The sequence below is a fragment of the Pollicipes pollicipes genome, unplaced genomic scaffold (genome assembly GCF_011947565.3).
Source record: "Pollicipes pollicipes isolate AB1234 unplaced genomic scaffold, Ppol_2.1 Scaffold_3087;HRSCAF=3621_pilon_pilon_pilon, whole genome shotgun sequence".
In the NCBI taxonomy this organism is placed as follows: domain Eukaryota; kingdom Metazoa; phylum Arthropoda; class Thecostraca; order Pollicipedomorpha; family Pollicipedidae; genus Pollicipes; species Pollicipes pollicipes.
In genome coordinates this window covers 9,092,781-9,107,147 of record NW_023596225.1, presented here as the reverse complement: position 1 = coordinate 9,107,147, position 14,367 = coordinate 9,092,781, and the positions used below count along the sequence as shown (strand labels likewise).

Sequence of the window (14,367 nt, the reverse complement as noted above, 5' to 3'; positions counted from 1 at the left end):
CAGGAAAGGACAGGACAGGTTTACCACGGTATAATCAGGAAGAAAGCTCCCGGAACGGAAGTCCGCATCCAGAACAGCATCAAAGGAAAGAGACGCGCCCGGAAAGCTCGTTTGAATATTGTTTTCTACCCACTCGCGATCTCACCACTAATCACGTAAAAACAGCAGCAAGCAAGCGACCAGAACGGCAGTTCGATACAGGCGTTCGCTCACCAAGCAGAAGTGGTGGCAGGACAATCTCTCGCTTGCGCAGAAGCTCGCCGTACAGCAGAGGCGCGTCGCAAGACGACCCGCAGAGGTTGCAAGCCATCACCGCGCCACCCGCGTGAGCTCGCCCCGCCGGCCGCTACAGACGATCAACACGGGCGTGAAGATCAGCCGGGCTGCAAGGTGAGTTAGAGTAACACAAACGTCAGGGCGATTCCTGCTCATCATGCAGAAAAGGTGTGAGATATACGTCTAATTCCCTAATTCCCGAGCACTTGTCCGACTGCCTCTTCACGTTTCTACCGGCAAATGCAGAGTGCAGATAGCTGCAGGGTAACGGGGCAAACAAGCAATCATTGCAGCACCGATTGCCGTGAATGTGCACACACAACCTGTGTGCAGATTTGTTTAACCTTCATGGAGAGCCAGACCTAAATTCACCTTTTGATGCTGGTGTCTATCACAATGTGTGAGAGAAGGGGCATGCTTTGGACACAAACAGGGACATTTTTGCACATGTTAGATGTACAAGAGATAAGTTGTGAAAATGTCAAACCTTTGAAAACATCTCACCAGCCTAGAGAACGAGTTTACCGGGCATGCAGAGGACTGCAAACTAAAGGCATCCATGTTTCTTAAAAAAAACAAAAACATTAAGACATGCTGTGCAACATCCAGCAAATCTATATTGCATGGCTGGAGGCAGTGCTGTACCAACCCTAGTAGGACTGCTCTTCATGCAGCAAAGAAGGAAACCACATCTAAATATCTTCAAGATGCCATCAGTGCATGGAACAGTGCTGCATGGGTAATGAGTCTGAATGATCCATGATTCTAAACTAAATGGAACTTTTGTACATATGGTGCTTCGTGTGAAAAGGATGACACACAAGTGTACTAATTGCTACCGGATTTCCCATGCCACTATTCATGCACTCCTTCCTGCATCGCCCTTATTTTGAACAAGCTAATGATTCTGGTTTGAGGGCATGTCAACTACCAGGGCCTTTATGTGCCAAAAAACAACATAAAAAACACAGGCAGGGACATGATATGAAAAACGTGTCCCAAGATCCCTCACTTTCCGCATCATGGGATAGCACCTGGTCTGTGCTTGTGGTGGATGACCATTTTCTTGTACACATACATGACAAAGGTGTAAAGAGAAGACTTGATGGCATTCACTGATGCATTTACATCCATGTAAATTTTGAAAAGCTTTCTTCTCAATGCACCCAAACTTTAACTTTTGGTTTTGTTTGACCAATGCGCAAAAAACAGCTTATGTAAGTCATGCAAGATAAAAAAGGGAATGGAAGGGAATGAGTGAACCAATGATTAGAGCTAATGCCTGCAGCGTGAGTTGTCAATGGCTGGAAACTCTTCCCCAGTGTTGTTGCCCATCATACACTAAACAAATTCAAATCCAGATGAGACTCACACAGGGCGCACCTAATGTAACTTATCTACCACGTCCCAAACCAGATTCAATGTAGTTCAACCGGTCAGGAGCTTGTAGGAGGCGGTCCTAAAGGGTAAATGGTCTTCTATGTCGTACCTGGTAGCATGATGCAACGTACGCCAGAACATGGGCAGGGTGCCCGGGTGCCCACAAAAACTGAATCCTTCTACATATGGCTAACACACAGCGATTTAGGTAAGAAACGGATTACGGGTAATGTTACAAACTCCACACTTCAGCAAACACACACCCCCATTCCCCCCCACCTTACTTGCTGAGCGCCAGAAATCGCAGCAACTCTTTGTTTTCGCGCCTTTTGGTAAGTCTCGATGTTGTGTTGCATCGAGCTAAAGTGCTGCAATATATTTTCATAAACCTGCTGCAAGGCTTATTCACAGTCTACGCAAATAAAACCACTGCCTGGTCAAAACATAAACATCAAAAGTATATCTCTTCAAGACCGCATTGGTTGATCTCAAAAGACGCACGCAGTGAATTTGGCTTTTTAGCATGTTTTAGTGGTTCAATCACAAAAATCTTGCGAGGATCAGTTTTGCACCCAATTTGCGACATAGATGTCAGTTTGCATGCTTGTCACGTCTGATGTCATTTAACTATTGGAGCAGCACGTTGCATATCTATGCCAAAAATTGCATCAGCCAATTCTGCCCAAAAAGTTCCGCCGTGCTCTAGCAGCGCGCAGGTTATTATTTAAGCTTGCTATCATTTTCAATCAAACTGTTTAGCTTATTTTATCGATTTCACCGCAAAGAGCGCCTTTAAAACATTTATGCGGAACAAATGTCCTCAAATCTTCCTAAAATTCCAGAAATGTGTCATTTGGGTTTTTGCCATGTGGTTGTCTGTGAGGTAGTCCTGTTTGGCCAACCTAGATATGCCCTTGTTTACATATGATTGCAGGTGTCATGCATGAACATTAAAATAAGAGTGATATGAATGGTCTGATGAAATGTGTGATGAACTTGGACCTGCAGCCTTTGGGGGGACTTATTCTATTTTGAAACAGTGGACGGCGCGAGATGTCCAATATCATTTGGGAGAATTACATTTCGTAGCCTATGCCATCTGTGTAGCTTAGTCACCGTAGCGCATTTGATTCGAGGAGTAGCGCGGTCGCAAGTGCACAAGGACGAAGACAAGCAACTCGGGAACACACGAGAATTAGCGGAGGAGAAAGGGGACGTGCCGTGCAAACCCTCAGTTCTATCACCACTTCAGCTGCGAATTTTGGCTGCACTGTGTCGATAGGTGGTCAGACATCAGCGGTGGAGTTGACACAAGTGGTCAATCACAGACGATTAGCACCATGGCGGATAATGAAGCATTGTTGGCACAATTTATGGCCATAACTGGTGTTGATACGGAGCGAGCAACTTTCTTTTTGGAAGCGGCTGGCTGGAACCTCGACGTGGGTAGCGATTGGTGTTGATATTGATTGGTTGATCAGTTTTCTCGTCCTGCTCAGTTGCTTGCATCATATTAGTAAAGTGTAGTGTGCACATGTAAATGGTCAAAACATGGGAGTAACACTACACAAAGCATTTCAAAATGCATGTCCTTACTTCCAAATCACCCAGCTATCTGGAATGATGGGATTTTTCTAGCTTAGCTGAATATTGCATGAAATGATGATGCAGGAAATAAAATGCTTCTGCAAACCTACAGTTGTGGTCACACTGTGTGCAGTGCAGGTTGTGGCACATTTGATCTCAAATAGTTTGCTCACTTATTGTTTGATGTGATGTTTTACCAGGTGAGTGAGATTCAAACTATGGATCTTGAGAGATCCTATGAAATAGCTTAGGCATTTTTGTGTTGTAATTTAATAGTTCCTCTACCATTGTGCTTACCCAGTATTTTTGCTGTTTAAGGTGGCCATGGGCAACTTCTATGACAATGATGGAGATGAAGCACAAGACCAGGAAGCAGGTGAGGTGGTTGGAGCTGCAGCAGGAGCAGAACCAGCAGTTGAAGAGGTTCAGTCTGGCCCAGCTCAGAACAGAGCTCAGAGACAGTCTGGGTGAGTTAGTTGCATATTGTTCACCTGCATTGGAGACAATATTGTTTTTTAAACATCCAAAGTAAAAGTGTAGAGTGCAAAGCTAAATGATCTGTGAAAAAGATAATCAAGGGATTTGGGTATAAATCCATGTCATAATAAATGATATGTTATAGCAAAAGGAATGATAAATTATCAACTAATCTCATAAGACCAGGTCACAAATGATGCATAGTATGTCAAAATTTGGATTTAATCCTCATCTGGGCCTGGGCAGTGGGTTGTGTGACAACATGAATACATCATTGACACCTCATTTGTGGCAGCAATGCAGCACACATATCATAAAATTGAGTACTCAGCTGAAAGTTTGGCTTGCACCACCAGTTTTAGCACATGGAAAGCCACTGCTTTAAGGAATTATTATGCTGCAAGTGTATTTTCTGGCAAACATCCTCTGAAAATATATGCTACCTAAAATAATGTGACAATACTGTGTGTTTTTGGCTTGTCCTGAGATTGATGTACACCTTGAGATTGATGCACATCATCAGTGCACTGATGTTGCATAGATGTATGGTGCAATGGAAAAGTTTTGTAGTTTTGGTCATAAGGGGAGGTTGTCCACATTTTGTGCTGTGTACCTCCTAATTTTGTAGAAGCTCAACATCAGTCCACAAGAGATAGGAACAACTGGCAAAGTCAGAAGCTTTTTAGGCCTTTACTGCTGATTTTTTACACACTGGTTTCCCTACCTTTTTACACAGTGATGTTATGCACACTGATCTTGATCTTCCAAAGGGTACTAGTCTGCTCCTTTTGTCTGTTAACCTGGTTGAGACATGTTCATCACAAATTCCTTGAAGGTTCTTATTTGGCAGTTCATGAGATTAATACATAACAGGAATTAAACCTAATTTTGTTAAAGATGGTAATAAAATAGGATGATGTACATCTTGTATTTGTTCTATAGGTTGGTAAATTTGTTTGAACCTGTAATAAGATGCATCACCCTGTTCCAAGTTCACTTTTACTACATGTTGGTTTTGCTGTGAACTGCATGTCTTGAAGCTGATTTTCCTGTGAATATTTTTGTGGTTCTAGATGATGCAAATATTTTTCTGTGGCAATTATATGCAAAATATAGAATTTGGGCCCAAGTCTTTTGCTGCCATTGCAGCAATATTTTTTGTTGGGTCATTTGCAACATCATTTAGCCAGTTGGTGCAGTTTTGTTTTCAGAGCTACATTCTTCAGGATGGCATTGGTTACTCAAGTGGATACTAGGTCTTTAGTTATCAGCTTTGCTGCTTTTGTTGAATGTTGAACATATTGGGCTCCTGCAACAATCTATGGACACCTAGCCTACCCCTCCCCAAATCCAATTTCTTCCTGGGTTTAGGACAGCTCGTTCCTGTGTTTGGATGAAAGTGACCAAAATGTGCCAATTGGCTGTGATATATGATGTTGCTAGAATGGGCTAAAATTAATTGGGGAAATCATTTTTTGTTTCTGATGCAGGCCACAATGAAGGACGCGTAATCATAAAAGAATAATAAAGGAATGGTTTATCACCGATTCATGTCATCGATTTGTTGCGCTCACGCGCCTCCAATGCCCGGTACTGTCGCCCCCATACTTGAGGTAACCATGTGATTTCAGGATTGCAGGCATTGTATTGATTTGGATACTGTATGATGGCGGCTATGTCCGTTTTTGTTCGTTACAAGATGTTCATGCAAATTGAGGCGGGATGACCCAAACGAAATGTGAGTGGTGCTGCTGATTTTGGGCCCGGTGCGAGCTGCAGGGCTGACCGGTGGTCATAAGGCCAGCCATCTCGGTTCAGAACCCCCCCCCCAAAAAAAAGAAGAAGTCTCCATGCAGTTCTCGCCGTGCAGTGCCGTCCATACACTGCGTTTGTGCTGGCAGGATTCGGACGATCCAGGGTCTGATGGACGCGCACTCGGACGAGTCGGACGAGGACGGCCAGGCGTTCTTCGCAGGCGGCTCGGAGACGAGCGGCCAGCAGATCCTCGGGCCGCGCAGAGGCAAGAGGGGCGAGGACATCGTCAAGGAAATGTTCAGGGCCGCCAAAGGGTAACCATCACGTTTGACGTGACGTTTCACTCGAAAGAAACCTGATGGGATTCTAAAAGCTAACAACTCCCGCATGCCACCGTTTTCTTGTGTGGGATGATTGGGGATAAACGGACACGGTCCTAAAAGGAAATTGGTGAATGCAAAATGTTACCGGTAACGCCAGGAACCCCGCAAACCGCCATATAGTCCAGCGGGCCGACCCCGAGGCGGTGACGACGTCTGAAGTCCGCCTGTGAACACGGAAGGGCCGAGATCCCCCAGAATGTCAAAAGCCCGCTGAATCAGCCAGGGTCCCGGGATGGCCAGGGATGCCGACAGCGCGATTGCACTGACATGAATCTCTGTGCGCCCCATGCTGCTCTATATCGGCCTGTTTACGCGTACGTGGTGATGGCCACGTTACGGGGTCACGTCCACGGCATCATTTGCACTGGACAGGTTCGTCGTCCATCGGTCTCCGTGGTGTCGTGTTGTGCTGTGCGTGCCGTGGCTTGGACTTTGTCTCTTCGGTGTGGCTCTCCCCCCCCCCCCCCAATCCTTAGGATTGGAGTGGGGGAGAGCCACACACACCCCAATCCTTAGCATCATGCTGAACTACAAGTCATTAAAACAAACATTAAAGCGTTCGTTTTCCTTGACATGCTTGTAGTTCGCCCTCGCCCCATCAGTTCATGTGATGAAGCGCAGCCCCCGGTGCCGTCGCGTCCTCCGCGTCCGCATGCTGTACCTCCCCCGCCCCGCCCCGCCCCGCAGCCAGGGCGCCGAGGAGGTGGAGCCGACCAGCGAGCCGGGCCGGCCGCAGCCGTCCACGTTCGGCGGCTCCGGGTACCGGTTGGGCCAGACCGGCAGCGACTCGGAGAAGGTGCCGGCGGCGCCCGATCGGCGGCCGCCGCAGCCGCGCACCGTTAAACTGCGGCTCTGGAAGGCCGGCTTCAGCGTCGACGACGGAGAGCTGCGCGAGTACTCGGATCCGGATAACCAGGAGTTCCTGAACTCTGTCCGCGGCGGGTGAGTGCCATCCAGGAGTGCCGCCCGTGAATGTCCCGAGGTCGGCGAATCGCTGAAATGCACTGAGATTCTAGGAGGAATGACGTTTATGAGCTGCTCACGTTTACGAGCTTATCAGTTCCGTACACACCGGGCTAATCCCGTCACCAGGCGACCGAGAACACGCCCTCAGGCCCTGAATGTCATCTGACATACCCGACACCCGGTACCACGTCCGCGGTCGGTGTCTTCGGACCTGCCGAACATTCTTGTCCCGCGTGCGGCCGAGTGTTTTCAGGCGCCCGTGGCGGTCCGTGCCCGCTGCTGACGCTCGACTCGTGGTCCGCGCATGCGCAGTCAGGTGCCGCTGGAACTGATCCGGGAGGCGCAGGGTGGCGAGGTGCACCTGGACATGGAGGACCACCGGCACGAGGACTACGAGAAGCCCAAGGCCAAGCCTAAGCCGTTCTCCGGCCGCGGTCACGTCCTGGGCAGGTCAGTGATCTGGTCATATCAGATCATGTCAGGCCAGTCTGTTAGCCAGGTAGCCAGTCAGTCAGCGGGATGGTCGTTCTCAATCAGTGTGTCGGCCGCCTGGTCGGCCTGTGTGAAGCCCGTGGGTTATGCGGTGAGGTCAGGCCAACGGTGCGCTCTGGCTCCGCCGCCGCCGCGCTCTGGCTGCCACGGTGGCTGTGTTTCAGCCCGGGAGAGCCCGCGGCCGCGGCCCGCCGCCGCCGAAGGCTGGTCACTCTCCGCCATACTGTGGCGCCTGCTCGGCCTGATGGGTTTCCTGTGGCGCTTCTTCAGCCCGGCGCCGGCGGTGGTGGGCGCGCCGGCGCCGGCCGCCAGCGCCGCCGCCGCCGCCGCCTCGGCCGGCGACCCGGCCGCCAGCGAGGCGGCGGCGCGCGCCGCGCTCGGCCTGGACGAGGCCCAGCCGACCACCAGCGTGCAGGTGCGACTGGCCGACGGCTCCCGGCTCATCATCAAGCTCAACCTGTCGCACACCATCGGCGACCTGCGGCGCTACATCGTCACGTATCCTTTGAGGAGGGCGGGCGTGGGGCACGCTACGCAGTTTTTCGTTTTTCGCCTACGCTTTTCGTTGCGTGATGCACTGTTTACCAGTTATGCTGTTCTTCTGTCCCCGCGTTTTTTTCAACTCAAGTTCCCCTTCACAAAGAGCCGTAGTGTACCATACGCTGGCAGTGGGTCTCAATATTCTGAGTTTTGCGTAAGTAGTATTCCGAGCTTTGAAGTGTCCTTCATATCGCATACCTCGCCCACGTGTTGTGACTGGCGTATGGTGGGTGCAGCATGCCAGTATTTCGATCCCGCCCATCTGCCGACGGTTTCCTTGACGACGCGACGCACAGAGCCCGGCCGCAGTACGGAGGCACGCCCTTCAGCCTGCTGACCACCTTCCCGAGCAAGGAGCTGACCGACGACAGCCTCAGCGTCCAGGACGGCCAGCTGCAGAACGCCGCCATCCTGCAGCGCGCGCTGTGATCAACCCCATCCCCACCAAACACCGGTCTCTGTCAAATCCCCCGTGTTCCGTCTACAGGTCGCGTTCAATAAAGCACCATGCGTATTCGATATCACATTCTGTTGGCCGGCGGACGAACGCCGCTAACTGCGTCCCTGCTACAGCACGGGTGGAGCGGCCGGGCAGCGGCCCTGCGCGGCCCGTTACAGTACAGGCAGCTGGCGCGGTCGCCCAGCGCCCAGCTACAGCATAGACAGCCCGCTACAGTGCAGTACAGGCAGGTGGCGCGGGTGGCGGCTCCGCGCCCCGCCGCAGCTGGAGGGAGAGCAGCCGTCAGATCTGTGCAGGACTGAAGGCGGGAAGGCGCCGGCGCCTCAGCCGGTGAACGCCTGCAGGCCGGTGATGGCCCGGCCCAGGATCAGCGCGTGGATGTCGTGCGTGCCTGCCCAGGTGGAGCCAGCGTCAGCGGCCAGGCGGCGACACCGCACGCACGGCCGGCGGGCGACGGCGCGGACGCCCGGCCAGCGATGGCGCCTGTGCCGTTTGCTATTGCAAGCGACGTTATGATGTTTCGTGACAACAGAAAATACACACAGCAGTGATCGCAGGAGGACTGTACCGAAGTCCCATGACGAAGCCCCGGTTGGAAGCAATACAGGCTGGTAATGTCGGGGAATCTGCCGTCATTATTAAGTTGTCCGTATCCCGTGCGTGGATCAATAATCAATCGAAAAATATATCGCATTCGACACAGTTATATCAATCTTTCAGAGACACATCAGAAAAAGTAAGTCATCCACATCACGCCAACAGTTCCTCCAAGCAGGTGGTAGCAATACTAGCATCAAGCAGAACACCGATTCATGAGCACCCAACGCCAGAGCCGCGTTCTCACCTTCGTAAGTGTTGACGGCCTCGAGGTTCATGCAGTGCCTGATTATGTGGTACTCGTCGCTGATGCCGTTGCCGCCGAGCATGTCGCGGCAGTGGCGCGCGATCTCCAGCGCCTTGCCGCACGAGTTTCGCTTTACCAGCGAGATCATCTCGGGCGCCGCCCTGCCGGGCAGGTGCTTTGACGTCACGGCCATCCCCCGAGCTCGCCGGCACGACGGCACGGGCTCCGCGCGACTGCAACTTCACCAGCTCACAACAGCGGCCACAAACTCTGGTCCCAAGCCGTACATCGCGATGCCGTGATACAGATTTCACGCGTTTGGCCCAACGTTAAAGGTGCAAGCCAGTTAGGTGTTCCATTCATACAGAAAATCGAAGATCACATTTTCCTGTGAAGAAACCTGAATGCGGTGTGTGGATGCCGGTGCGAAGCGTGCACCGCTTCGGTGACCTGGAAGGATGGCACATGCAAACGCCTCGCATGCGACTGGCGAAAGCTTACTAGCCTTGCGAGCGAACAGCAGGATCCGCTTCCCGAATTTATCATCTGTCATGTGTTCGCAAAAAGGGATGAACTGTGTGGCCCGCCTGAACGCCATTTTACAGCAGACTACTGCCTTATATAACACCTGGAAGTGAATTGGGCGTCAGAGGGAGAGGCAGATTGGTAGTCTGGCTACGTGCCCCTCACTGAGGCAACCGAACGGGCCGCGCTAGCGTTGCCATCGAACCGCCGCGCTACCGTACCTTCGAAGGCGGATGTTGTTGCCAACAACATCCGCCTTCTGACGACACTTGGGTCCCTTCATTACGCATGAAATGTTGGAGAAATGAGCATTGATGAGGAAAACTAATGAGCAATCGCTCGGGCCAGTCTGGGAAAGTCGTTTTCAAGCAAGAAGTATCACTGTTTTTACTTGGATATTCATCGATAAAAACCGTTTTTGGCAGCCTTTTCTTCATCAGGTGCTTACTTCAATAGTGAGTTACGCTGATCAGGTAAATCAAACAAAGTACGCACATGAGATCAACATATGCTATGTAGTATACATTCGGGCACCAAATATGTACTACATAACATACATATCCAGCAATCCGGTTTAACGAACATATGTTAAAGCATCCGGATACTTCGGACGCTTCGCCGCGGTCCTGCGACAAACCCCCACAAAAACCACCGCCGCCAATCACACCAAATGTCACGTGTCTGGCACACGTGACCCGTCCGATGACGCGGCGTCGCCGGCAGCGGCGTGGCCCACTTCCCGCGGCGCCCATGACCGCCACCTCTATTTACATAAGACGCCGCGCCGCTGGCCGGCCGCCCGCCGCTATAAATACTCACAGGCCGCGGTCCTTGAGGCGTCCGACCTGCAGACACGCGTGCAGCCCGATGCTGATCTCGGTCAGCGCGTCCGCCATCTTCTTCTGGATGAGCTGCGTGTTGGCCAGCGGCCGGCCGAACTGGCGCCGGTCGAGCGTGTACTGGCGCGCCGTCTCCAGGCACGCCTCGGCCGCGCCCAGCGCGCCCCACGCGATGCCGAAGCGAGCGTTGTTCAGGCAGCCGAACGGCCCCTGGCGGCGGCGACGGAGGGACGCTCAGGTCAGGACCGGCCGCGGCGGGAGGTGGCGGGGATGGCGCGCTCCGGTCGCCGGCGACCACGCGGCCGGGCCGCCGACAGCGTGGTGTCAACGGGTTACGCTAAACCAAGACCGGGCACGCCGATGCAGGCAGGTGCGGTCCCTGGCAGTGAGTGCCGACAGTGTAGTGGCTAACGCATCTGCGTTCACTGCGCGACTGGGAAGCCAGAGGCACAGGGTTCGATTGCGCCCGGTGCTCACCCTTCCTGCCCGGGTGAGAGGCAGGCGACGCCATATCGCCTCCGCGTCTGAGTGCGCCGCGAAGCCCCAGTGACGACAGTGACAGTTGCCCGCAGCACCCCACGCGCCAGAAGCGGCCACTTCAGCTGGAGGCCTACCTTGAGCCCATGCACATTGGGCAGCATGTTCTCCTCCGGCACCACCACGTCCTCCAGCACGATCATGCCGGTGGTGGAGGCGCGCAGCGAGAACTTGCCCTCGATCTTGGGCGTGGTGAAGCCCTTGCTGCCGCGCTCGACGATAAAGCCGCGGATCTTGTCGTCGTCGCACTTGGCCCAGACCACGGCCAGGTCGGCGATCGGCGAGTTGGTGATCCTGGGGACGGGAGGGGAGGGGTCTGGGTCAGCGACGGAGGCCGATGGTCGCGACCTCCATCGCCTGGTGACGCGTCGGTGGCGAGGGCAAGCGCGTCTGTCGTCCGATACGAGCGAACAATGGTACGTCCGAGGAATGGAGCCGTTGCAGTGAATCTGCATCGGAGCCATAATGACGGTGAGAGAAGCTCACGAGGACAAGCTGACAGAGCCGCAGTTGAAGACATGCTATCCGATCTACGGTTCGCGCACTTGCCGCTTTCAAATCCTTCAACGAAGGAACCACTGTCCGTAGCCTGCACGTTGCTGGTCCGTCGCCGTCTCCACTGCCTCCTCCCTCCCGCCTAACCCACTCTCACACGGCGACCGTGGGCGCCACTGACCATGTTTTGGATCCGTTGAGCAGGTAGACGCGGTCGGAAGCCTGGTAGCGGGCGCGCGTCTCCATGCCGGCCGGGTCGGAGCCGTGGTTGGGCTCTGTGAGGCCGAAGCAGCCCACCAGCTCGCCGCGGGCTGCCGGCAGGGTAGCGCCGCTGCCTTCAACCACCACGCGCACCGCGTGGCTGGCGCAGCGAGCAAGCCGCCACGCTACCGGGCTCCTCGATGGAGAACTCCTCTCAGGTGACTGGGCAGCATGGTGACACAGGTTCAAAAACGTTCTTTGAGACCGTTTTTGGTGATATGAATACAGCGCGGCGTCATAGCGGCCAACTAGAACAGCCCAGGAAGACCTACTGATGGTGGGCAAGACACAACCCACAACCGGTGACGTCTTACCGAGTTTGGGAAGGAACCTTTGTCGCTGCTCTTCCGTTCCGTAGTCATATATCGGATACATGACCAGCGACGACTGGACGCTCATGGCAGACCTGCGCTCAGTGGTAGTCTGTCAATCACTGGGCAGGACGGGAATGTGGCGTGAACGGGGTCAGACGGGCCGAGACGACCCGGTGTTCGGGGGGCGACTGCACCAGTTACGTCATGTCCTCCCGACAGGGGACCACAACGGACCGGGGGGCGTCACCACGGACCAACGGCACTGCAGCTGACAGCAGAGCGATTCAGCGCACTCATGCGCCCCGCGCTGTTCCTCGGCCGAGTCTCCCGCGACGGCGGCTGGCAGCCACCGACCTGTAGGCGCTGTCGACCCGCTCCACCTCGCGGGCTATCAGGCCGTATGCCACGGAGGAGACGCCCGGACAGCCATAGCCGTGGATGGTGGGACCCAGCACGCCCAGCTGGCCCATCTCAGTCATGATCTCTCGGTGAAACACTGCCCGACAGAGAAGACAGAGATCAGCCATCATCTCCAAGACTGACAAAAAGTGACTGCAGCCTTGCTATTATAGGGGACATAACACAAGTGTACAACACTCACTTATTATGTTTTAGGATTTCATATCTACAATGGATGTCTTTATGAGATTGCTTTCAGGCATCCCTGAGCACAACTAGATTGATGATGCATAGGGGGCACAACTATGAGAGTTGCAACTGGCATTTCAGCTCAGGCAGCATTCTAAAATGCATCAGCAGTTGACCAACAGCCTTCTCACCTAGCCATTATAGGCATGACAAATGGCCTAGGTGGGTTCAGAAAGTGCTACCTTCATTTCTGTTGGCCATGATGATTCTGGACATCAGTTTCTCCTGACAATATTGTTTGAAGGTGTCTCGAACCATAATTTCTTCTTCAGTTAGCTGGCTGTCAATGTTAAGTGCATCTGTCCAGTCAAATTTGGCCCATTGTGTTGGCTTTCTCCCAGGTTGTTTCTCCACTGCTGTAACATAAAAATGATAGCTTAATGCATGAAACAACAAATAACAAACAATTGGTTCTTAGTATACAAACAATTAACACAGTAATGAAGATGACAGAACAACCTTTCACACTAAACCAGTCTTAAGATCAATGATGACATAAGCTATACAAATGAACTAAAACCTTACTTTTTTACTCAGGAGCTGAAACCCATTCCAATTATCCTGTCATCATGCAATCATCACATCCTGGAGATGTGGCACATGCACAAGATTCCACATGATTCATGTGGACACTTGCATACCTGGTTTATTGCTCTGGTGATGTGCACAGGCTGAAGAGAAAGCATTAGATAGAGGGGCCAGACCAGTCTTTGGTCTGAGGATAAGCTGTCCTAACATTCCCAGTGCCTTGGTGGAAGACATCATCTGAAACAAACATTGCATCAGAGCCACCAGTTGGCTCCAGAAATAGGAGTGAAAATAGAGAGTTGAAAACTTGCTAAATAATAATAATGTGCCCTAATTGCCAAAGGGACCTTACAAATATGTCCTCTCACTATCTGACATACTACAGGGGCAGTCTGTTGAGGAAGTCAGAGGCATGACATGGGAAGTACTTCAATGATTATTGGCACATGACAACACAGACACCAATGAGATGCTTTGGGTGGCTGCAATGTGTCATCTACTGGTGAAGCACCCCTTGCCCTACAGCACCCTACCAAGATATTAACACAACCTACCAGTTCCCAGACCGGTAAGGCTAAGCATGGCATATAACCCTGAAACAGCTCTGTAGGTACTTTCCAGTTTCAGATGTTTATTATACACCCAGTGGCATATCCAAGGAGAGGGGGCTTTTGGTCCTCACACTACCCCTTCCCCGCTTCACCAGAGGAAGTGGGAGCTCCTTGAGGTTGTAGGTCCCAGCACTTTTAGGCAGGCCCTCGAGACATCAACATGAGTAACCGAGCCTAGAAACGTCGACGGAAAACAAACACGTGACCCCTTTAGCGAGGAACGGAGGCCCCTTTGCGACAATTTGGTCCCCTCTTCGGCAAAATCCTGGCTATGCTACTGAACGTACCTGCACCCTAAGAAGGCCGGCACACTATGTTCCCACTTCGTCGGGTGTTCGGAAGACTTCTCGGCTACTTACTTTTCTTCAAACCTTATCCACCCCGCGTGACGCCAAAAGTCCCCCGACCTCCCCAACGTAACACCTCCCCGCTCCCGCCCGCGAGAACGT

General features: G+C 52.6%; 2 protein-coding genes across 2 annotated transcripts; one reads left to right on the top strand and one right to left on the bottom strand.

The window, feature by feature from the left end:
* The first annotated feature begins 2,828 nt into the window (after positions 1 to 2,828).
* LOC119089589 (NSFL1 cofactor p47-like) lies at positions 2,829 to 8,375 on the top strand. The gene is made up of 7 exons (XM_037212351.1): positions 2,829 to 3,098; positions 3,562 to 3,710; positions 5,622 to 5,789; positions 6,546 to 6,800; positions 7,137 to 7,274; positions 7,587 to 7,814; positions 8,153 to 8,375. The coding sequence occupies exons 1-7, from the start codon at positions 2,997 to 2,999 to the stop codon at positions 8,283 to 8,285; spliced, it is 1,173 nt and encodes a 390-aa protein (XP_037068246.1). The 5' UTR covers positions 2,829 to 2,996; the 3' UTR covers positions 8,286 to 8,375.
* LOC119089588 (glutaryl-CoA dehydrogenase, mitochondrial) lies at positions 8,312 to 14,359 on the bottom strand. Its single transcript, XM_037212350.1, has 10 exons — positions 14,206 to 14,359; positions 13,421 to 13,544; positions 12,962 to 13,135; positions 12,486 to 12,627; positions 12,132 to 12,223; positions 11,738 to 11,867; positions 11,139 to 11,355; positions 10,505 to 10,734; positions 9,161 to 9,321; positions 8,312 to 8,707 (listed from the first exon to the last, which is right to left on the bottom strand). The coding sequence occupies exons 2-10, from the start codon at positions 13,542 to 13,544 to the stop codon at positions 8,640 to 8,642; spliced, it is 1,338 nt and encodes a 445-aa protein (XP_037068245.1). The 5' UTR covers positions 14,206 to 14,359; the 3' UTR covers positions 8,312 to 8,639.
* Between the last annotated feature and the right edge of the window lie 8 nt (positions 14,360 to 14,367).